The sequence below is a fragment of the Excalfactoria chinensis genome, chromosome 2 (assembly GCF_039878825.1).
Source record: "Excalfactoria chinensis isolate bCotChi1 chromosome 2, bCotChi1.hap2, whole genome shotgun sequence".
In the NCBI taxonomy this organism is placed as follows: Eukaryota; Metazoa; Chordata; class Aves; order Galliformes; family Phasianidae; genus Excalfactoria; species Excalfactoria chinensis.
Window position 1 is genome coordinate 133691168 of NC_092826.1, and position 25686 is coordinate 133716853.

At 36.6% G+C, this 25686-nt stretch overlaps 1 protein-coding gene across 1 annotated transcript in view; it reads right to left on the reverse strand.

Moving 5' to 3' along the window:
- Positions 1 to 25686, reverse strand: part of UBE3C (ubiquitin protein ligase E3C) — a 66555-nt gene that overhangs the window by 35481 nt on the left and 5388 nt on the right. Inside the window, exons 2-13 of the mRNA XM_072328897.1 lie at positions 22714 to 22767; positions 20155 to 20229; positions 19356 to 19502; positions 18683 to 18798; positions 17141 to 17298; positions 15031 to 15184; positions 14129 to 14349; positions 13728 to 13882; positions 11638 to 11825; positions 5459 to 5545; positions 4597 to 4754; positions 3603 to 3835 (exon numbers count right to left, since the gene is read on the reverse strand). Of these exons, the coding sequence (XP_072184998.1) occupies positions 3603 to 3835; positions 4597 to 4754; positions 5459 to 5545; positions 11638 to 11825; positions 13728 to 13882; positions 14129 to 14349; positions 15031 to 15184; positions 17141 to 17298; positions 18683 to 18798; positions 19356 to 19502; positions 20155 to 20229; positions 22714 to 22767 (1746 nt within the window). The remainder of the gene's footprint in view (positions 1 to 3602; positions 3836 to 4596; positions 4755 to 5458; positions 5546 to 11637; positions 11826 to 13727; positions 13883 to 14128; positions 14350 to 15030; positions 15185 to 17140; positions 17299 to 18682; positions 18799 to 19355; positions 19503 to 20154; positions 20230 to 22713; positions 22768 to 25686) is intronic.

Below are 25686 nucleotides of genomic sequence, written 5' to 3' on the forward strand. Positions count from 1 at the left end.
ATCTACCACTTATCAAATAAACCATACCCTCAAAGACCCTATCTCTATTAAAACAGCTCCTAGTGTGACTAGCTCAGTTATTTCTATCTATTTTTAGCTAAACTCTAAGATTCTTAATAGACCCAATTTAAAAGATTCATACAACAAACATGTTCCTGAGAAGGGCTCAGCCTACAGCAGACTACAAATGGACAACTTTGCAAAAAAGGAATGATAGCCAGTATAATTCTAGTGATCATGATAAGAAGCCTAAGGAGGACTTACGTTCTTGAAAATACATGCACAGCATGGTAGGTTGCAATTTCCATTTCATATGTAGGTATGTAGCATATTATCATAATGTTATTTACAAACTAAGACGTTTAAAGTAAAAGCCCTTCAGTGTGTTAAGTCAGTAAGCCCAGCAAAATGTATAAGCATTTTCCTGGAAGCCATGTGGTAAAGTAGCCTAACAGATTTCTGCTTATCAGCTGAACTACAGTGCATGATGGTGTTACACCCCTGTACCACTCCACCACAAGGCATGACGCATTAATTTAAACCACTATGTTCAGTTCACTTTCTAATTCACAAGGAGCTCAAATGATAAAAGGTAAATTTGTCGTTATAACTACACAGTCCAAAAATGAGAAAACAACAGAAAATTGTGGGAAAAATGTCTGTCATGATCACAGTAGTGACTCTGCAATTCTATTTTTCTTGTCAGTTTCCTCCAATCCAGAACAGAAGGAAAAGCATCAAGGTAACACCTACTCCATCACAAACACTAGCATACTTTCATGTATATCTTCTCCCCAAGGTAGGTTCAATGTATGTGCAAGACAGAATCAACTTCTACCTACATCACATAAAATTAAGCAGAATCAATACAATTTTAACTTCGTAGCCTCAAAGAAGTTACTGCTGCTGTGATAAACATGCACCTGTTTTGAAACTCAGAACTACAGCACTTGAGAAAGGAAGAAAAACACACAGCTTTTCTGAAGTAATCTTCCTAAAAGACAGTGTTAATAGGCAGGTGTCAAAGAGTGACACCGAGTTTAATGGGCCTTCTAAAGGAATCTGTGTCTAGATGCTATACAAAAGACCTTTTAAGATCCAGCTCCTGTTGAATAAAAGAACAAAAGAATGCTATTAAGGGAACTGTCTGATTACACAGGAATTTTCATCACCTTGCCCTTATAAAATTCAATGCAGGTGAGATGAGTCACTGAAGCTCTGTGGTCCCATTACTGCTATACTCAAGGGGATAAAAAAAAAAGGAAGAAAACTTTTTTCCACGTGAAGACCATGCTAATAAAGTGCTTATAAAAGCTATTATAAAAGACTCTAAAGGAAGCTGAATCAGACTAGCTGAGACTGGAGTTCCTTAAGTTCTGAAAACATGAAAACAAGTTTCATTAAGAAATATCAGACTGCTTTGAATTAATCCTGTGAAATTAAGTTCTTCTACAGAATTAGCAGCAGTTGACTACAAGTCATATTACACCAAGCTAAAAAAACAGTGCTACTAATTAACAGATGTTTTCACACGTAAATCCTACCCTTCCAAGAACTTCCAACTTGCCATCCAAAAAGTACTGTCAGCAGTCACTGTTTTCAGGTTTACCACTGCCTTGCTGCTGGTATGCACTCCATATCAGACTTCAGTGACATGGAAAACTTGAGTGAGAAATAAAAAGGAATGCTAGGGAAGCAATGGATGATATGGAAGCAATATGCCTTTGTCTGTAGGCACCTTGCAAAAGCTTCAGAAAGGACAAGTCTCTCATATTTGACACAGCATAAATAAAAGTAATTTCTACTTCAACACCTTAAATTTATAAACTGCTTCAGTTTTGTTTTAAGGTGGTTTTTCTTGGAAGAAGATACTGCTGCCTGCTTACTGGCGAGAACCTATAAGAAAACTGCCCTCAGGAAATATTTTGTGCTACTTAATGGAGTGAACTTCAGTTGTACTGAGCTTTTATTTGTAATACATTTTTGGAGGAATATGCAAGCAAAGCTTTGTTACTAGCTATATTATGAGTAAAACCAGTTTTCAAGATGCCCCTAAGATTTACACAGATGAATCAATTAATAGAAAACAACTCTGGCTCCTGAAAGCATAAGCAGCAGACCAAGTTGATACAAGTTGATTCCCACCCGCCAAAGTGAGAAAGAGTAACTTGGAATTTAACAACTTGCAGCATGGAAGTGCACTGTGATCAAATTCACTGGAAGTTTAAGATGCTAACAAACGAGTAAATAAGACAAAGGAAGGAGAACAAACAGAAGATGGCATGTAATAAACTTCTAACAGAGAAACGCTCCTAATACGCTGCTCTTGTTAGAGAAATAGACATACTGGGGTTTTCACTTGTGACCTTTAAATTGAAAGTTTATTTGGCAATTTAAAGACAAGTAATTAAATTAAATCGTGCAAACATATATTAGATCAATCAGTGCAAATTACAGATTCAGCGGTGCATTAGGACTGTATTCAATGCAATCAAAACATTATCAGTTACTCTCACTGCTATTAATGCTTATGCTCATAAGTGAAATGTGTTGTAAAATCAGACAGAATAGGCTGGATAGAGGCTATCTTAGACTTGTAGAATGAATAAGCATTCCTTAATTAGCCCATCAGGTTAAGTGCAAGTCTTAATGGGCCTTTCCTAAAGTCTAGCATGACATCTTTCTCCAAACATGGCCAAGAAGAAAGTTCCATTAGCAATATTAATACAAGCTTAGTTGATCATTTTCATTCAATTAACTTCTTTCAATTAAATAGATAGCTTGACAAAAGCAGTGATAAAAGACCTGAAGGGACAGCTGATGACTCGAACTGAACATTAGTGTGCGAGAGGTCACCAGTATTAAACGGACTGTAAATCTACCATTCAATTTGGAAAATGCATTTCTTCTGCTCCCACTTCTTTAATGAGCAATTTTAGCTGACTAGATATGTTTGCTGCAGAATTTTCGTGACAAGTCAAGCACTCCATTTTTTCAGCAACAGTTATATTAGGTTTTTTCCCTGCCAACATTTTCAGCTTCTTTTATGTCTTAGAACGCCATGGATTAAACTAACAGAAATATATTGGTAGATAGCCAGAAATGATGTACATTAAGTTTAGATTCGTTAAGCCAAATTCACCATCTCATTAGTAATCCAGCAAGCCCAAAAGGAGTACCACCATCACGTTCTGGTAAAACACCAACAAACCAGTGGCGAAGCCTAGTAGCAATTTAATGAAGCCTCCAACACTGAAGTACCTGAGTCACCACATGATCCCATTAGAACTGCACAACCACGTAATGCTGTATCACATACTAAGCATCCTGCTGAACAGGATTCCAAGACAAAACGTCTATTCTATGCAGTACTTATGTTTTGTTTGAAAATTAAACAAAGACTTGTGAAAAATATAGTTATCGGAACTAATTACTCGAAGTTCAGCATCTAGTCCAAAAATCAATCTTTTTGAGTCCATATTCCTGAAAACTGTTTAAAAAAAAAAAAACAACCAGCAAAAATAAAATGCATCCAGTCTCATTTATTCAGCCTAAGTCTGAAAATGTTATTTTAAGCTATTCAGAAAACTGATACAACTTACCTTGAATAACTGAATCCACCTTTTTTGTTCAGTCTGTATACACTGCTGCATCTCTGTATTTTTTGCTACTCCAACACTTCTAAACGCTGCAATATATTCCTCACGAACCTCTGGTTTTGTTTCTGGATAAGCCAACTTTATGATTCCTAAGCACGCATCTCGAAGGCAGCGTGATAATATTACAAGCTCTTCTAGTGTAAAAGGCATCATTGATGATTGTCTTTGACCTACAACTAAACAAACCAGAAGCTGAAGTTTCTTTCAATGTTTTCTTTTTTGCTATTAAAAAAAGCACTGATTTAATTGGAACTCTAGTATTCACATACAATCTGCTATCAATCAAAAACATCATGCAAAAAGAGAATATCTTTATAAAAAGCAATGACCTCATAATTGTTTACAGACACAATTACAGTATTCTCTTATTTTCTCCAGCAACTATGTTAAAAGTTTGAATTAATCAACAGATTCAGTCCAGATCTTCATTCTCTTCACCAGTTCACTGCTAATTACCATGATTAAAAACTTGCATAATAGACCCTGTAAAACTATGGTTCCCATGGTGCAGACCATCTTTTTTTTTCTTTTATCCCCCCCCACCAAATGCAATCATCATGAAAGAACCACATGACAGCTGATTGCTCAAGGGACCATCAGCAATTCAACCCAGCAAAACCTTCCCCACAGATGTCAGCAAATCATTGCCCAGGGAATCCTCAAGCTGTAAATTCCAGACGCTGAGCAGTTCCCAGCCAATTGATATGGCAGCAGGACATTTGTTCTAGAATTGTCATATTAGAAGCATGTAGTGAATCTCCATTCTTTTAAAAAAAGTAGAAGGTGGTTAATATTCCTGTTTCTTAACAAAGGATCACCCAGAAGCAACTGAATTCCATGGATTTAGTCCTCAAAGTCTGACAGTTCAACATTTTAAGTAGCCTTACACAAACCCATTTTGTAAAGCACTGTTATCAAGTATGCTTCAAACCCTCACCTTCTATAGGATCGCCGAAGAATTCATTATCATGAATAGAAATAAGTGAATGACTAAACAAAGAACTAAACAGGTAGAAGAGAGGGATAATTCGACTAGAGTCTTCTAAAGACATTGGAGAACCTCTTGAAATTACTTGAAGAAGTGGCACCATAGACCTGAAAACACAATATTCAAAATTAAGACACTGTTAATTAAATACTTGAAAAATACATTAACTTAAGCATTCCAGTAAAAACGTTAACTAGCATATCCCATAACAAAATAGGGGCTGCTGTCTCCATTTAATAACTATGTACCATTCTTGCAAACTAAAGTTGTTTTAAATTCTTGTCACTATGCTCCCCAGCGCCTCAAAACACATTAATTCTGGTGTCAGCACAGACTGCAGGTACTTTCTGGTTTAGAACAGAAACAAAGCAAAGACAGACTAACATCCATCTGTGCCTACAGAAAACCTGCAGGTTCAATGCCTCTGTTCTAGGCAAATACGTCTGGAACTGTCAGTTTCTGGACTAGTCAAAGTATATGAGATAAAGCCGACATACCTGTGAGGAAGTATTGGGAACTTCAGTATTTATTACATTAGTGCTAGTAAGCACTCTAAAATCTACAAGAAATCTACCTAGTTTTAATCAACAATTACTTCTTTCTTACAACTGTTTAATTCTCATGTCTTATGAAACTGCAGTACCACTAATGTCAATGAAGTAAGCACTAAGCAAACCTTACAGTTTTGTTTTCAATCATCTTCCACAAGCACTGCCAGGCCACAACCTGCCCTGTTCTCTTTTTAACTAGTTATACTGTATTCTTAAAAAAAAACCAAACAACTCAGATTCAGAGATAGCGTAATACATACCCTGTAATCATTCGTGTAGTCATTGAAGATATCAAATACCAAAGATGCCTCAGGAATCTGGCATTAAAGGCTAAACTGTAAAGGAGCCTGCAAGAGGAAGTTCAAATAAATCATGTCTGCCAGTACAGCATATTTACAGAACACAATGCTTCATACAGAACTTTACTGTCAAGCATTGCTCAAACACAAACAATTCAGGTATGCTTTTTCAAGATGGGTTTTTTTTATTCCTATCACATCTGGTAAAAGCTCCAAAGTTTTAGAAGAAGCACATAAATCCTTGCATCTAATACACTTTCTATTAACTCAGCAACAACCACGCGATACAGACCCAAATTTGCAGTATGCCCCAAAATTAAACACACATTAAATAAATGCAACATACTTGTTATTTTTCTGAGAATGCTTAGAATTTAATGTAATGAGTCACATTAACTCATAGAGAGGTCGCTTCTGTGATTCATCTGACACTAATAAATAAAGAATTTTTTCACTGCAAGTAGATTCTAATGCCTTAAAATTGATACCAGTAGCAACAGTAGTTATAGCCACGTAAAAATAAGCATGTCCACGAATCAGTTACATACAGGACTGACTTTACCATGTTAATACAGACATGATTTCTATAGAACTGAAAAATAAAGAGCATCCTGATACTAAAAGTAGTCTACTCCTTTCCTCCACAGGAAAAAATAGACTGGGAACAAACAATTCACATATTCTAGAAGTAAAACGAACCAAATCTGGACTTGACTGACTAAGCTATCATTTGACTGATACTGAAGAACTATATTCAGTTAGCTACTCTCCAAGGTATCCCAATCACTATTCCACTAAAAACTGAACCATAGACATTCAGGATCACATTGCCTCTTAGACATCAACAGTCTCAGAGCATTGAAATTTCTCATGACCAAATATACACACAGGAGGTAGGAAGCTGGGAAATGAAGCAGGGAAAACAGACAAGAAGGGCTGTCTGAGAAACCAGTATTTATTACGGACCATGTGGATAAACTAAAATTTGCCAGATGGTAAAAGGAGGCACACATTTAATCAAGGAAAAAAAGTAAAATATTCAGTAAACATTTAAGAACATTTGAAAAGCTCCTAAGCAACAATTCATTCCAAGACAGGAAAACAAAATCCCTAGCAAACCCACACACAAATACTGCATAATATCATATGCCACTGGGTCCTAGCTTACTGGCTGCTTAAGCCCCATAGGCTCCTTTATTGCTGCCTTCTCTAAAGCACAGCCTCTCTCATGCCCCCAGCCTCTTCTGGGGGGTGGACCCACAAAGGGCATGCAAGTATGGCACAGAACAGGAGCACAAAGAAGGAAAAATGAAAGACAAGGAAGAAAGTTTGCAAGGCGTTTTTTGCTGATGTAACATCCCCTTTGTTAGAAGAAGTGCAGGTTTTAAATCCTTGTAATATAAGCAATATCATAAAAGGAATTGGAAGCCACACATCATGAAAGTTCTGTGATGATGAACAGTACTGAACTTGAGGCAAATTTGAAACTACTGGAGCTAAAGTTAGTTAAATGTATGCTTTAAGTGTAAAATTATCCTCTATTCCAAGTATGCAGATTTTTTTTCTTATTATTATTTATTTTAATTTAACCCAAATTTGACCGGTGCGAATTTTATTTTCTTCTAGATTCACATTATTTGGACAACTGGGTAGAAGTTACGCAATATGTAAGGAAGGGCTTCTTATATCAAGATAATTCAGAAATACAGGGATATATATTTTAACGTTTAAATATCTGAACGAGAGCTCAGACGTCTTGGTTGCTAAGATGAGAAACCTCTTTACTGACCTTCAGTTGTCAGCCTCCTATGGAAAGGAAAAAGTAATTTGGCATAGTGCCACGAAGTCTCAGAGGGCTTCCAAGTACAAACTTGTTAATTTGACAATCATCCCTGGAAATTATCTAAGAGGTTTAGCAGAAATGAACAAACATTATGGACACTGAACCCGTAATAATGGAATTCATTTTTTCATTCTAGCAACATTCAGCAATAATTAAGGGAAAAAAGGACAAACCTTAAGAGCTTATTATAATAACCTTTGTCTCAGTTTTACCCATTTTTATTCTGTATTGGCAATCCAGGCAGCCAAGTGTAGCAGCTGCCACATTTTATGGCCCAATTCCAGAAACATTGGATGTATTCAACTTTTGTGATTCCCTTTCCTGAAAATCAGGTTAAATACACCATGTACGGTAGGTAGAAGATGTTATCATACAGCTTATTTTGTCAATATAAAATACTTATTAAATACGAAACAGAAGAACTCTTCAAATCTAACGCTCTCACAGTTACCTTAAAATAAATACAAAAGTACAAACTAAACATATAAGACTGAATTCATCAGTCTGTTAAAAGGAAGTATTACCGATTGCTGAAGGAACGTCAGCAGGTACCACCCCCCTGCCTTCCTGCTCTAAGCACAGAGCTCTGCATTCAAAGTCAAAGGTATTGATTTTAGGAAAACGAACAATAAAAAGACAAGGATGCCCCTGTGAGGAGTCACATCTTTGCAAAGGCTGGAGAAATCAGCTGTGCTTAGAAAAAATAGAAGTAATTTTTACATAGCTTCAATATTTTTGACTTCAAAATAAGAAAACCTGAAAAAAAGCCTAAAATTTTACCATTTAAAGAGTTAGAATATGTAGAATTTAAATAGGTCAAAATCTACCTCACTTCACTGACTTTGGTCAGATCAGAAATAAATGTGTATGTGCTACCCAACAGCATTTCCAAATAAAAATACATGAGACTGACACAACATAAAGTAGCAATGGAAGAGAAACTGCAGAAAATTAGAGATGATTTAGTGGGAAATATTGATGATGGGTGGACTGGATGATCTTAGAGGTCTTTTCCAACCTTGGTGATCCTATGATCCTACAGTTTACACAACAGGGAGCTAAAGCACCTTTAGTCTGCAAAGTCTGTAGATGAGTTAAAGTTCATATAAAGCTTGACTGTTCAAAACAATCTCAAAACCACACACGACCACCTGAGATGAAAAAGATTAGGAAACATTTCTCTTTTACACTCTAACTCAGGAATTCACTTCCAATAATTTGTACTATTTAAAGAACAAACGAAGCATCTAAAGCTTAAATTCTGATTTTTTTTTACCCCCTCCCATCTTCTTTTACTGAATTTCTTGAGGAATCTTACTGTCTATTACCAATTCTCTATTATGAGATCATTGAATGTGGTTTTATATAATGGATTCACTAATAGATTTTTCTCGTAAGCTTTAATACTCAGATTTATCACTACAGTTTGGGAGAATAACCATTTTTCAACTAACAAAAAGGATGAGCCTCCTCTCAAGCAGCAAAATGAAGACTGTCAGCTCAGGTTATGACAGAGTTAATTCACTCCACGACTTTCTGTGAAATATCTGTTTTACACATGCTAAATTAAATTATCCGCTCCCCGAAGTACTAACATAATGGCCATTTACTTAGAACCTTGTTTCTCTCTGTAGGCATCTAATTGTTCACAAAGGCCACATGATTTATGTCTACTTGCCAGAAAGGTATTTTTGGGCACCTCTGGTTTAAAAAAAAAGCGTCAAATTCCTCCTGCGCAATGGGACAGATTAAATGACCCATTAAGCTTAATTTAGCTGAGGCACCACTACAAGTTAATTAGTTAAAGGCAAGATTTTCAGTCTAGGCCATAAATTGGGCCCAGTTTCCCACTGAGACCATTTAAGTTAATGAAGAGAATACAACAGGACGAGAGGAGCTCATGCATCTGATAAAGGTCACTGCAGCAGGGCAGGGGGGCTGGCACTGCACAGCTGCAAGGTGGCACAGCGAAGGGAAAGCAGCAAAGCAGTCTTGCCATGCATTTCATCACTCTAAGTTGCTTGATGCTTCTGTCTCTTTGTACTGGACAGAAAAATAAAACAGAAGATGAAGCTTCAAACTGTCAAAGCTTCATATACAGTGATTCTGGTTTCAGAAAATCACAAGAACGTTCCCTAATGAAGTGCTGTAACAGCCTTACATACAGCCCAAGCATCTTCATTCGGCACATATATGGGCACAGAGTGCTCCTACTACACCCTAAGTCAGTTTTCCAATTATACATATATCTACACAGTGGATGTTCTCTGATGAATGAGCAGAATATTAAGGATGGGGAGGGAAATAAAGAAAGTAATGGCAGCCCGACTCAAAATCCACCGTCTCACAGTATCAGAATGGAAACTGAAAGGCTTGCTCCTACTGGTCTGAAGGACACTACACTGCAGGTTACCATTATATCCAAATGCAAAGAAAATACAAAGCTCATGCAGTGACAGCAATGTTCCTAGCAGTGCATATCACCACCGTCAGTCACATCACCCAAGTATATCGAGGGGCCACAAGCAGAAGAAGCAATCAGCTTTAATGGAAGAACCCTGAATTTCACATTTCTTTTTTTTCTTCAAGAAGAAAAAGGTCCTAGAAACTATTTAAAATAACACAGATTTGTTGTTTCTTCTTTCCTAAAGTCTATGTCAATCTTAGCACAGTTTTCAGTTCATAAACAGCTGTTTTCAGTTATTACACTACTTATTTAGTATTTCACTTTACAGATTTGCAGCATTTATACTTCGTAATCATCATTTTTCTGTTACATCAGTAAATGCTACTACATAAGCAAGGTCTTTCTATCAGGCTTTTCTACCTTTTAAAGCCTTTGACCAATTGTGTCTTCAAAAAGAAAACAAAAATTTAACGCATTCTAAGAGCTTAAAAATTTCCAGCCACTGTAAATAAATTACTTGTGCTTGACTAAACTATCTAAACTAATTCTACATGGTCTAAGTGGATAGCAGCATTTTATAGTAAATATTGACTCGCATTAAATTTAACTTCAAAAAGATTAAGCGTCTTGCAAAATACTCATTGAATTTGATAAAATAATTTGGGCAATTAAAAAAAATCATGCAAAACCAACACTGAAATTAATGGAGAAAATACATTATTTTTAAACTGCAGATTGTTTATTACCTTTCAAACAAGCATCAAATATTCTTTGAAAAATACTCTGAAAAAGAACACTTAGAATATCTGCTTGGAAACTTAGGCCAGGTCTGAACAGGACAAAAGATTGACGTATACTGACACAAATATGCCTGGTAAACCCAACATCACAACTGACTTAGGAGTCAGAACTAGTTAACATCAACTTTAGTTTATCAAATGCTTGTATGCATTAATTTTGATTGTGAAAATAATTCAACAAGCATTACCAATTAAAAACACTGTTTCTTCTAAAACTGGCAAATTCAACTACTTCGGAGCTATTCAAAAGCTGTAATGGAAAGCAATCCCCATAGTTCAATGTGTTGACTAGAACCTTCATAGCTTCTGAGTTTATGTTAACTACCTTGATATCACAAATAATTGCAAAGACCTAATACGGCTTCTCAGAGGAAATAGATGCCATACTCATATAATTAAATCTGTGCAGGATTTCTTCATTCATTAAGCATCCTTTCCACAGTTCACCAGAAAACCTCAAGTCAAAGCAATGATGCATTTAACCTCAGTAATTACTATCCAAGGCAATGTACTAGTTTCAACAATAAAGGGGGGATACTAATTCATTCAACTGCTGCTATGATCTTCAGGTCTCACATCCTGTTCTAATGCAATTAGTCTACAAAGGACTAATTACCGTAATCGAGCAATCACAGCTTCACTGACATCTTACTTCCTCCAACAGCTATAAACGCCACTGAGCTAAGATAGCACCAAATTAGTTTTCTGTATCATTGTTTACAATGCAGTTTGAATTGATTATGTTTACAACATTCCCTAAATACTTAGTTTATTGCTAGCACTTATTCACAGCTACTTGCACCGCAATTGCCTTAATACTTACAGATTTTTGACTGATGATAAAATGGTAAAAATCAAACAAAACAAAGTTGGCCACTGACACCTGTTTTACACTGTTTTTTTCTGATCACAAACACCATCCCAAAGTCCCTCAACGTAGCGATGCAACTCACTAAAGCATGGGCTCACACTTTAGGATTCAGAGATTCGACCATAAGGAATGCAATGAACATTCTTCTTTATTTCAGCTAATCCAGTTAAAGGAATTTCAGATGTACTACAGTTCAGTGTCACTGTTATTTATACTTGCCTGACTTTTGGCACCATCATTCGGTGTTGTACCATTAGCGTGTGGCAGATTGATGCCATCAAGGTAAAGACCTCTTCGCTAGCTGAATCTCTCCAAACCATATTCAGCAGAGTGTTTGTCTGCTGCTTTGTATCCAGTTTCTTTAGACACTCCTCAGTAATGTACTGAACTGATATTCTCCCGTCACCCTATAAATATATCAAAGAAAAAAATTCTTTGAATTACTTTTACTGATCAAGTATTTCCTTTCTAAAAAAATACAAATAATAAAAAATATCAGAACTTTACTGGAACAAATATTCCCTGTATGATAATTACAACATGAGCACATCTGTCTATACCAGGAGCATTCCTGAGAGTATCACACCTTAGAGTCAATTTAAATTGACAGGCAGGCAAGTGCTGGATCATGGTTATCGATCTTCTCACTTAAGTCAGTAGGAAAGATTCCCTTTAATGCTCTTCAACACTTGAATACAATAAGGTAAGATCATTTACAGGCATCAAATATGCAAATACTTATCTCTCCCCCAGTGAAATCTGTTAGCACTGGGGATGAAATCCAGAAATGGATGCCTCCTGTGCACTCTTTTAGAAATGACATTTTCACATTCATTACCTATGGACTAACAAACTTCAGGGTGCCTAACACATGTGCTCAAGATAGAGTAAGAAGTACAAAGAGGAATCATTTTGCTGGCACAGAAAAGAGCAGAGCTCAAAATTCTTTTATTTATTTCCTCTTTCTATCTGGTCCCCATGAAAGCAGAAAACACTCTGGCCCACTGAAGGATAAAAGTTTACCCTTTACCCTTTGTTGTTTTTTCTTTTAAGATAGGCATGCTTAAAAATATGGAATACATTAAAAAAAAATACAGAACACCAGAAACACCAGAAAAAACATACTGCAACAAATCATATTGTGTAATAAGGTTTCCTCAGAGATCTTCTCTAATTTACAAGTTACTGTAAATTAACACTGAACAGAAATCTATGCTTTTTTTTTTTTAATCTAATCACCTCTTAAATATCACTTTATCTCTAAAGCACAAACAGAATCTCACAGTATATATTACAGTGCATACACAGCCCAGAAATTAAATATCTGAATTCTAGACTTTGGGGTTAAAAAATGGCAACCATTTTGTACTTTGAACAATAAATCATTTACTGGGTAAAAAGGCAGTTTCTTCACACTATACTGATAAAGATTTTTGATTAACAGTACACTCCATCTAAAAATCCCAGTTCAGTGTGGGAGACAAAACTCACCCACACAGCTGTTTAGGCTCCCCCAACTCCTCTTTGTTTTGCTTTAACGAACACTAAATTTGGTGTACCCTCACACACTGCACAAGAGAAGACTGCACGCTGCATTAGTCCTCTGAGTAGCAGTACATATTTTGAGAGATTATATAAAGGCCATTAAGAAACCAAGGAATTTACATCTCTCCAGATGCTCTTGTTCAAAACCTTGGACTGAGTGTTAGGAGGTTAAAGTTAGCATGGGTTCATTTTGTTAGTCAAAGTTTTACAACATGCTTAAACTCCAGTGAAAAGTCATTTTTATGTTATTCTCTATATATAATTGCAGAAACTAAGTGTTCCACCTTAAAGGCTTGGAAGGTAATGTATACATTTAAAAACTGAGCTGATTCAACAGGGTAAAGACTTTACTTGAATGTGCATTTCCATGAGGAAAAAAAATACAACGTTGGAAGATCAGATTAGTATGTTGCATTATATCCTAGTGGGACCATGACCTTAAAGAATGAGGAGAGTACCAATCTCTGTAAAATTAAAGAAGTTCAGCTTCATTTTTGTTAAGGAAGAAAGCTCTGTTGTTCAAGTAGTGTGACTTCTGGACTATGCTACTATATTAAAAGCTTTATTTGTGTTTGTTTGGTTTTACTTTTTTTTAAACAATCAGTTCTATACATTTGCAGTGAGCAGCCACTGACTCATAAGACGCCAACACAGCCCCTGCTATGAGTATCTAGGAAAATACTGGACTTATGGTGAACGTGGTTTTGCCTGTATTTGCCAATACTGTAAATCAAACTCATTTGAAGAAATTCTATAATACTTACTGGTGTCGTTGTCATTTTACTGATCTCTTCATCCTCATCTTCAGAATCACTGTTTGCATCTTGACAATCTGTACCAGCACTAGATACAGGCAGTTGAGAGAAAAAAGCCTGGAGTACCCTCAAGTACACAAGCAGTCCTTCTTCTGAAAGGGATCCTATACCAAATACATTGAAATAAAAGATCTTTAGCTAGGCAGTTCTTCAATGTAATGAACCCCACCACATTATGCCAAAACCTCTCAAATAGGTGCTTTTTCTTCCTAAAAGGGGAAAAATGTCTAAAAACACATAGATCTCTAATACTTGTATCCACAAACTGCTAGCAACAAACAAGGCTATGGAAATACATGAAATACTAATGCAAATACGAAAAAGCAATGAACAGGTGGTAACTTTCTCACCCAAATATGTTCCTCCAACTGTTAACACGAAGTAAAAAAGCCATGGAGCTCGATCACTTTTTCTTGAACATCCATTTTCTGCTAATAATAGTGCATTCAGAAAGAATTCATAAGGGAAAACGATCTGCACATCAGCCAGCGCTGGAATGATGAAATGGAATATCTGATCTGTGAAAGGTGCTGCCACAAACTCCTCTGTGAAGGCTGCAAAAATCTGTTGTCTAAAAATGAAGATAAAAAAAAATGTCTTGATGGAAAATACAGGTGACATTTCCTACAAGTACGTCCATGGAATGACGGATCCAATTTTGCAAGTTTGAACACGTTCACCATGAAGACAGCAAAGTGACACTTCAATTCTGTGCCAGTAAGCTGAATTCCTCAGATTTTATTTTCAAAAATACAGTACTTATACAGTGTCCTTTCCCTGATTATCTTAATGGTAACATTACCCTTTACACTTAAAGGGAAATCATGGAAAAGTTCTCTGAAGTTAAATTTGTTTTAATCGTGAAATAAAAAATAAACTAAAAAATCCTGATTGTGTTGTTTTGCTTTTAACTGCAACAGAAAACACTGACACATGTAGCAGAGCCAGTTCCATCTTTTTTCTGTCTTTCCACATACCTGACTCATTCTCCTCACAAGCTATGACTCACTTTTTTTCCCCTTTCATAAACCTGTCACAGAATTCTTAAATGCAGAATTCTTTTCATCTGCCTCTGGCTACATCTTTATAGTCAACTAAGTTTTTCCACACACACCTATGATCTTTCATAAATCATTACTACTGCATATAAACGGAGCCATACTGTAAACATAGTTGGATGCTAGAAAACAAACTGTGAAGCTCTTACAATAATAAAATAAGTATACAAGTATCTAATACTATTTTTATTTACCTTGCACCTTCTGGACAGGAGCTGTATGTAAAGTGCAATGGTTTCAGAACATTCTCCAGAAGTATTTTTGCAAGAGGGACTCGAGAAACATCAGAATACTCAATACTTGATGGAAGCTTACTATTAATTAACAAATAAAGCGACCTGTAGTGGCCTGCAAATAAGTAAAATAATTATGTAAATACAGTGTTACAGTATTACTTTTCTTCTTTTCTTTATAAAACAACATATACTTACTTAACAATTATAACTTTAAAACAACTCTGTATATATATATATATATATGTATATATATTACCACTACGGTCACATTCACATAACCAACAGCAGATATCAGCTTTGTCTTTGGAAGCATCACCTTATAAATTCAGAGATAACTGCATTCAGAGTCAGTTTGACTTTCAAAGACCAACCAATCCTGCTGATTAAGTGAGCAATTTGATATATTCTTTGAGACAATGACCTATGAAAAAAGTTCTCCTCTTTTTGACAGCTTGCTTTTTGCTCCTTCAGAAATTACTTTCTTCCTCTACACAGAAACATGAAGGTATCTTACACATTCTGCTAACATGGCTCCTCGGTCTCAAGTTTACAAATACCTTACTTTAGCAGACTGAAAAATACAATTACTGTTCCAAAACAGGAGCCTCTCAGACAGTAATAAAATGTATTACCATTTGGAGCCACAACGATACACGTAGAGAGTAATGTGTCTCATTGTCAGAAATCTATTCCTGCCTCACTACTATACAAATGGAATCACATGATTTCATTCTTCCTGATCCAACTTCCTCTTACTCAATGAAATCCTAAATTAAGACAAGTTCCACTACTTCAGGTACCACTGTAAATGCATAAACATCTCTCATTGAGAGACTGCATCTGGAACACTTTGTCACAGTAACCCTAACTGAGATATAATGTAACAAAAGGAAAATGCCATGAGGAATGACAAGACTCACCTGGAGAATGAACTGTATTTCAACACAAGTAATAAAAGCTGAATACAGCCTCTTTACAACTTAACCCTCATAAATTAGGAGACTCTACAGTTGTTGTGCATGCATGCTTCTTTTTGTTTTAATCGTTATTAGAAAGCTGATTTACATATATATGTTAATTTTATTTATTTATTTTAACTAAAATTTATAGTTTAACATCCTGATAAACCTTGATGTATCAGAGTGAGTGTTATACTAAAAGAAGAAATATTTAAGTGATTTTCAAGTCATTAAATATGAGGTAAACAATGAGATAAACACAAGCACTTCCACAGTCTTAATTATGCTTAGTCAAGTAAATTAAATGTGCTACAGTAAAGTTCACTTTTTCCCTAGAGAAACTTCAAAATGTGGAATGTGCACACATCCTTATAGCCTGAGATAGATTTGTTCTACTGAACGCACTCTAAAACTCACAAGTACAGAATCATTGTAAAGATTAACCAATTGGAAGGTGCTAGTCTGTGTTTTACAGCCATGAGGCTGGATCCAGGATCTTTTTTTCATACCATTTCTGGCATTTTTCCCCAGCTACCAGTTGTTGTAAGCTCAAGTGGCATCAAAAAAGCAAATTATTTTTTTCACACATCCTCAGAGCAACATTTCTTCAAGACAACACGAATTTTGGCGATAACTACACAACTCATTAACTTTCAGTATGTTTGCACAGGTGTAACTGATTGCAGCTCAGCAAACAGTTTTACAGATGATGCCACGAAGCAAATAAAGGTCACAATCCCTTTGCTAAGATGTCTTTTTCTAGTGCTATTGAGAAGAAAAAATAACACCAATTCACAACAATAATGATCAATAGCAGTTATAGAGAACTACATCCATCTACTCTCAAACCCTGTAGTAAAAGTCTGTATATATAACTTAAAATAATACTAAATTTATGAACAGAATATCTGAAGAATTTAAATAGTAATTTCTCAAGCAGTGATCTCATTACAAGCAAAATATCTGTTTCATGCATGGGTTAGTGTATGTAGCACTTAATCTGTGTCTGTAGTAAAGGAAAAACATGATGAAACAACACAGCCTTCAGGTATTATGCGTTTTGTTCAGCTCCTGAGTGTTGCCAAGAACTTCCAGTTCCTGCTACTCACCTTTTTGAATCATGTAGTGCAAAATTTGTTCAATTAGTGATGTTACATAGCTGACATCTTGTAAAACAGGTAAATACGTATTCTCTGATGAAAATACCTCAAGCATTCTCATAGGAAGTGCAACATTCAGACTGTCGTCATTGCAGTTTTGCAATAGCCTACAAATGAAACAAAAGAAAAATAATTCACCCAGAGATTCCTCTTATTTCATCACAAACACACACATCAGTTTACAACTGAAACTACAACAACTTTCCTAATTTTAAAATTACTCACTTCTAAGTGTTCTCTTCCAAGTGTTCTCAATAATCAACATCTTTTTGTTGGCACCATTATAATAATAATTCCAGGTTTTACAGTATGGACTGGGAACAAATTCTGTTTTAGTTAAACATATGATGTTTCCCAGAACGTCCTTGACTACAGACTTAATTAAGACTTAAAATACACCCATCCCCAACCTTAATCGTTGTGGAACAACGAGGAGTAACCACTGAAAGGGTGACAATTCAGATTCCATTCCGAATTAAAACTATTTGTTACAATGAGACACGTACAGGCAGAGTTGCCCTGACAGTGCCCTTTCTTTCACAGCCATCCAGTAAGACAGGACATTAGCAGCACAAGTGACTCTGATAACTCAGCTCAGGCATTTCACTAAACAGACTCAAGATACTCTGACAAGAACTTCTGGGCAGACACAGCTGCTGTCAAGCAACCTTTGGTTTTTTAAAAGTAATGTCGAAAGCTACAATTTTTCATGAAGCTGAGCTCACGTAACTAACACTCCTCGCTATATGTCTCACCCTCTTGTTTTCTGGGCTTCTGCACCAAACTGTAAGTAGCTCACAAAACGACCCATGCAGCATAGCAAGATTCAGTGATTTGAATGCACTCATTTACAAAAAGAAAATCTTGGACATTAAAAGGAAGCAAGATTTCTCTAAAGCTCTAAGAGAGTATTGTTAAAAAGAACAACTATATCTTTCCAAAATTAGGTTTTAGCTGACAGTTACTCAGACAGTTTCATGGATTTACCTTCCATTGGTTCTCCAAAATGAATGAAAAAAGGTCTCTACAATAATGAATCAACTGTTGAAGACAGTAAAAAAACTGCTTAACATGCCTTAAGTCCAAAGCAAAAGGAAGGACATTTTCAACATCAGTCTTAAAGCAGAACACCCAAAGCATATCCTTGGAAAAATAGTCAAACTCCCAGGATACTTTTTGATCGCTATCAGTTCAAGAAAACCTTCTGGTTCCAACAAATACTTGTAATGACTTTGCTACATGCAAACACTTAGGAATACACTTCAACCTATCCTTAGGGAGTACATTCCTTTAGCACATATTGCATATGAACTTAAAAGTCAAAGGAACTGAGAGCATTTCCTTTTTCTCAAGTATGAAAAAACATCACTTATCATAGCCTATATTTACAGTGATCATAAAAAATTCTCTCCATTTGCTGCACAAAGAAACAAGCAAGTGCCCAATGCAATTTCTGAACATGTTTTAGGCAGCAGTGTATAGAAAACTTACCTGCAACACAGCCCCAACAGTCTTTTGATTTGGAATAAGCAAGTAAGTCTGTCTGGACCATCCAACTGCTTAACAAACTGAGAACTCTGTTTAATTAAATTCTGACACAACCATATCTGAAAAACATACACACATGTTTACTATTTATTATGATATCTCAGTTCTGTTGTTTCAAGCACGTGAAGAGCAGCTGTATGTAACAAAGGTACAATATTCATATTTTTATAAATACAGGTCTTGCATAAAATTGATTTTATAATGTATGCAGCATCTCCTTTGGAGAACAAAAAACCATAAAATAAGACAATCATATCAGTTAAGGAAAAAAATGTTTGTTGAACTACACAAAATATGACTATTAACTCCCAAAATTAACAGAAATATACTTACAAATAGCTGTTATAACCAATTTGTTAATAAAAATATCTTCACAATTCCCAGAGAGTTAGTAGGAAATTATTACTTAAAAATACTTCTTACAATATTTTTTAATAAATGACTGTGAAGCACAGACAAAGGATTTTTCATCATTCAATATAATTTTAAGTTATTTCAATTAAACAAAAGAGTGCAGGTCAGCAAAATGAATTTCTTGAAGTCATCAAATCCATTTCTGCATCCCTTCCTAAGCCTTCCAAGTGAAAGAACAGCTCAAACTATTTACAATACTCACCAAACGCTTAGAATCCTCATTCTGTCTATAGAAAAAAAGTAACTGACGAACTAAAAGAGTCAAATTAGCTCCATTAGCAGTAGAAAAGGTTCCTCCGGTTTGGGCCAAATTAGCACAGCGATCAAATTCACTTCTCTGGGTAGAGTACTTAAAATAAAGGAAAATACACATTAGCGTATTGATAATTGTTATGATTTTACATAGGGATGTGGCATTTTTAGAATCTCATTTGTTTCCCATCCCAACTAGTAGCAAAGTAATTAAATGCACCTATTCATTAAGAGAACACATACACAAAAAATCATAGTCATATTTGCTTCCTGTAACCCAAAAGGTAGACATGGCAACAAATTTGTTGCTTCTCAAGTCAAAATTATCACACCAAACATTTTCAACCAGTTTACTCAATCAATATTAGCAAATGTAAACAGGCAGAACTCTTTCCCAGAACGATCAAGCCAAGAGCAGCTTAAAAAGAATATCCTTCTGCCTCAGATGACTGCTTTAGTTACACATACCAAGGAAGTTTTGCTGATGTGTGAAAGCTGCAAGTAAGTAAGTGTCCAGTCAAAAAAATACATCACCCCGCTCAAGTCAGCTGTCATGAAGGTGCTTTGCTGAATAAGCATTAATCCACTACAGATCCAAGACTCAGCAGATGTTAATAGAGAATAAGAACTTACACTTCATCGGCACACCAAATAGTCAAATATGTCAAAATTACACCCCCCACCCCCCAAAAGAAAATTGATTTTCCAGCAAGACTGCTTTACCTCTTTCTCAACAAACAAGTACTTACCTGATGCTTTCTGTCTCTATAACCCCTTACAAATGATTGAATTATTATTGCATTTTTCAGCCTTCGTCTTTCTTCCTGTAAAACAAAGGAGAAATAAATAAATAGAAAGAAACATAGTGGAACCAACTCTAATTTCTACAATTTTATCTGATAAATTTGTATTCAAAAGGACATTTCTTTAACTCAAATTAAGCACTATCACTAAGAAAAAAGTATCTCACGTTCTGCATCCAATACACACAAGCTCCAACTGTGCAATTACCACCAGCTTATAGCAAAAGAATTCTTAATACTCAGGAAGTACATAATACCACAGAAATCAACATAAACACATTTACATTTTATTTGACAGCCCTAATGCTACAACACTGAAGAACTCAAACTCAGTGATGCTACTCCTCTTTCCACACAGATCAGCTGACACTGAAGAGCCACATCCTTTTCCATTCAAGTGATAAATCTATATTAAGAACCCAGCATAGTTTAGATTAGCAAGGGGAGGCAACAACAACTAGAGCATAAAAACAAAACACACAATCTTTATTTGGACAGAATAAATCAAAATAAAAATGAAGGCAATGCTTCAAACCTAAAAGCTCTACAGGGAAACTACAGGAAAAAAATAATACTGCTCTGCTTTAAACAAGAAAGCAAGTCAGAGTCCTTTTATGAAGCCTTCATCACCAACTAGAATGAGAAGTTATAACCATCCCTGTAAGACAGCTTACTTTCTGGGTAACTGAAAGTCTGCTTGCTTCAGGTACTATGGAGAAAGTACTCAGCACATTGCCTGACAACACCCCCAGCACATCTGATCATAGGAATACCCAAGGGAAGTGGCTACCATAAATCCCTTTCCAACAACATCCACACAGCTTCTCAGGAGATGAAAGGAAGAAGTAAAGAAAATACTTAAACAACTCCTCTGAATAAACCTGTCCTTGAAATCCTCTGATTAATTCCCAAGCCTGGACCAAAATGAAAGCTTTCTATTCCAAAAGATACTGCAGAGAAAAAAGACACTCAACAGCAGAAGTACAAAGTATGGGAACAAGCAGGTGAGTTCCAATTACAGACAGGCATTCTCTCTTCATAATCATAATATAATGCTCGACTGAAAAGTGGATATCTTCTCTTTCTCTCTAGATATTGTTTTTACCCTAGCGCATGTAGCAGTCAATTAGTGACCCATAATTGCAAAGGTTTTAAGTCTAAGGTCACTGCTAAGGTTCAGCTACAGGCATTTTTTAAAGACATAACCAGTCTTAGTCTCAGAGGAGTCATCCTTCAAAAACAATAATACTAATCACTCCTATCCAAGAACAGCCCATTCATTTTGTGAAGAACTGATGCACATCACAGGAGTTCGCATGTCTGTCAGTGCATACATATAGAAATACGACACTGCATCAACTCTGAACTACTCGATGCAACTATTATATTCATAAATATGCAACTCAGTGGGTTGATATTTGGCAAAATGCTTTTGAAGTACAAGCGAATTTTTGCCTAGGTTGATAAGAACTCCAGTGGTTGCAAATTTGATTACAATCAACGTTCTTAAGTAACCAGTGAAATCATAGCAATTTCATAGCTAGTTTAGAGAGGAAAAAGAAAGAAAAGCAGTAACTATCCAGAGAAAGGGATGAGCCACCAAAAAACTGAATTTAATCCAGCAAGGCTTGAACATATTCAAAGGGGCAAATAGCTGTTTTCTTTGATTAGCATGAAAACTGGACAGGAACACTTTTAAAACCATCTTTCAAGACCTTTTTTTTTTATCCTCCTCCTATCAGAAGACAAAAGAATGTCCAAATTAATACACTCACGCACACCATACTAACTGGATCTTCATTTTGTCACATAGCACAGCAATACAAAACAGCTCAAGCTGGAAGGAACATATTCATTACAACACTGTGCTTCAGAACTCAACTTTTTCCTTCCTATGTGTATTCCCTCTTCTCTGCTTTGTTCCAGCTCAAATGCCTGAAAGGCAGTAACATACATCACACATTATTAGTAAGATTCCCTGAAAACTCATACATCAGCCTCACAGCTGCTTCTCCCTTTCTTAATTATCAGCTGATTTTAGGTATCACACATTCAGGTATCACTGTTTCGACTGCACCTTTCAGAACTGAGACTCGAACTGGGAACAGGTTTACTGTAGGTCATTCTGAAAGCCACGGCAGAAACAGGAATAGAAAATGGCTTGCCAAGATCAATCCAAAAGATAAACAAATGGAAGAATTTACTGACCAAATGCCTGTATTTTCTCAACAAAGACTAGATCAAATGAGCATCAAAATAAAAGGGAAAATTCCTTTTGCACCCAGTGCATACTTAATTATCTTCTTTTGAAATGAAAATCACTTCTGGGAAGGACCATAAAAGCAGTTGCTTTTGTTGCTTCCAGTATACTGGAAGATATTGCACAAGATTTGCCAACTGAAAGCAAGCATTCCTGAACTAAGCATATGTGCAACACTGGACTGCTAAGGTTACTGCATCAAAGACAAATCCTGCAAGCATGCAAATGCTTGTAGTCCACTTTACCTCTCGTTTTCGCCTTTCTTCTTGAGTGCGATGCAGGAGCGAAGCCTTTTCCTCCTAAACAGCACAAAAATACAAGGTTATTTTCATTCAAACACAAGATTTTGAATCCTTCACAATGTCTCATCAAAGCTTATTTTGAGGGGGTGATTGTTCATGGTGTCTTACACACAACACTCAACAAGAGTTAAGTACTAATAATTTCCTGCACTTAAAAGCACACCTAACACAGCCCTCCCAGAAGAACAGTGACAATGCCTGTGTAAAAGCCACAAGGACAGGCAAACAATAGCAAAACACACCGGCCTACATTCAGATTCGTGTTCTCGACATCCCAGTAACCAAGGTAAAGAGAATTCATTAATAAACGAGGAAGTAGAAACATAATAGGGTCCCAATTCTACCAGGTACTTCGAATGTTTGCTGAGCACTTTCCTGACTGGACACGTGAGCTATTGGCCCAGGTGTGCACAGCAAGCTGTGGCACCTCAAAGCAATCAGCTACTGCTATGAAGCTCCATGCCTTGGCTAACCTGCAAGAAGGATTAAACTCTTAAATTTACTTATCCTTTTTTCCCCAAAAACTCTCCAGAAAAGGCACCAAAGTGGCTTCAGTAACACAAATAGAATCTTTTCTTTAAGAATTCTGAACTCCAAACTAGAGCTACAAGCTGAAAGTTTCAGGAGAACACCATTTTCAATGGTGATAAGAAAGGAAGTATATACACATAACTTACTTTCTCTTTCTGTGGCTTTTCTAAGCCAGGGCAGTTAAGGAATAAAATACACTCAAGCTGAAAATGTCCTGCATCTAAATACCAAAACATAAACCTGAAGATGGCAAACAAACACTTTAATATTGAATCGCCTCTGAAACAACTTGCTGCAATATTTAAATGTCTACAGACAGAAACAAAAACTGATGGCAGAATTCTTCTGTAATGTTTCTGAAGGTAGAGAGGAAGCAAGAGCTTCGTGTTTCTCCCAGTTTCATTAGGACCGAAAATACCTGAGCACAGAGCACCAAGGGCAATGAAAAGCAAAGCACTAATGCAAAAAAAAAAAAGGAACTTACAACTGGTTTTGTGTTTCAGATCATCCACTGGAACAAGCCCAAAGGAAGAAATCCCACAATAAGGTTAACCATCTTTTCCTCTAAAGACAGTACTTAACAGCCAAAGACACCACTAAATGCAGCTACTGCCCTCTAAATACAAGGGTTTCTTCCACTTGTTAAACACAATAAAAGGAAATCACAACAAAGTCCATACCTAAAAGGACATATCTCAACTCAAGCAACAGGCAGGGGTTTGTGTCTGCCTTGGAAGAGTAAAGTGAAAGAACTGATAGAAGATACATCGATCAAGTAATGTAATAAATGGACAAATAACCAACAGATAACACAGAATCACAGAATTGTAGGGGTTGGAAGGGACCTCTAGAGATCATCGAGTCCAACCCCCCTGCCAAAGCAGACTCCCTACACCATGTTGCACAGGTAGGCGTCCAGGCGGGTCTCGAATATCTCCAGAGAAGGAGACTCCACCACCTCCCTGGGCAGCCTGTTCCAGTGCTCCGTCACCCTCACTGTAAAGAAGTTCTTGCGCACATTCGTGCGGAACTTCCTATGCTGAAGTTTCAGCCCATTGCCCCTAGTCCTGTCCCCACGCACTACTGAAAAGAGACCAGCCTCGCCATTATGGTATTTATAAACCTGGATCAAGTCCCCTCTCAGCCTTCTTTTCTCAAGGCTGAACAGACCCAGTTCCCTAAGTCTCTCCTCATAGGAGAGATGCTCCAGGCCCTAACCTAAATTTTCAATAACCTAAAATTTCAATATTTTTCTTTTTAAATATACATTAATTCTTTTCCAACTGCTGGTCAGAGGGACAGCTGTAAGTGGGCAGCCTCTCCTCACTCAGTGCATCTCCAGCTCTGTGTTGGAGTCTCCCTGAAGAGAGCTCTTCTCAAGTCAATACACTTTGACTACAAACTCAAGTACTTGCTTTGACTATCATTGAAGGTATACATCAATATACTTCTTCAACTAAATGTAACAGAGGCACTGCCCCAAGCCAAAGGATTAAATATACAGGTAAGTACTGACCAACTGAAGAAAAAAAATCCTGTTCTTGTTCACATGATACACAAACAGATGAGAAACGGGAATGGAATCAAATGTATGGCCTATAGCTGTATTCAAATTGAACACAAGAAATGCATTTTAAATAATTATATCTCCTTCAGAGTTATTCAGCACAATTTCAATATATCACTACTTCAGAAATTAAGAAACAACAGTATGAAAATGCAAAAGAAAAGAAATTCTCAGTGGAAAGGAGATGACCAAAATTATCTTTGCCTATGGAGGTCATTGTAAAACACTCGCTTCTTACAGCCAGATACAGTACAGACGCCTCTCAAGTAACCTCCCTCCCCCCCCCCCCCTTAACACAGTGAAAAAGAGCCCAAGAGATGCTGTGCCCAGGGCCACTGAGGTATGGGATGCACATTTTACAACTCCTGTCTACAACAGCGACACAAGTCTTAGCAGCTGGAGGACAACATTACAACACTGCCTGTCCCACGAGCTACCAACCAACAGAAGCTTGCAGAGATAACACCTGTCTCACTTCTACTCCCTACCCCAATAACAACCAAGCTATTCACTTGCTTCTCTTGTTTCTACCTACCAAGGCAGACAAGCACTAAGCATCAGCTTGTCTTTACACTTCCAACCCTAACTCAAAAGGAGGGGAAAACCACTTCGAACTGTCACATCCCATGATTTAGCCTTCCCCCTTCAGACAGCAGTCGGAAAGGAAAGCTTGCAACTGCCATCGAAGAGATGTTAAGTAATATTTAGTATGCTAATTTATACATCAGGATTGAAGTTGTGGGTAACACATTAATCGCTGCAAAGTTGAAAGCTGCACTGCTGCTAACCATGCAAGAAGAGCAGCATCCAACTGCAAC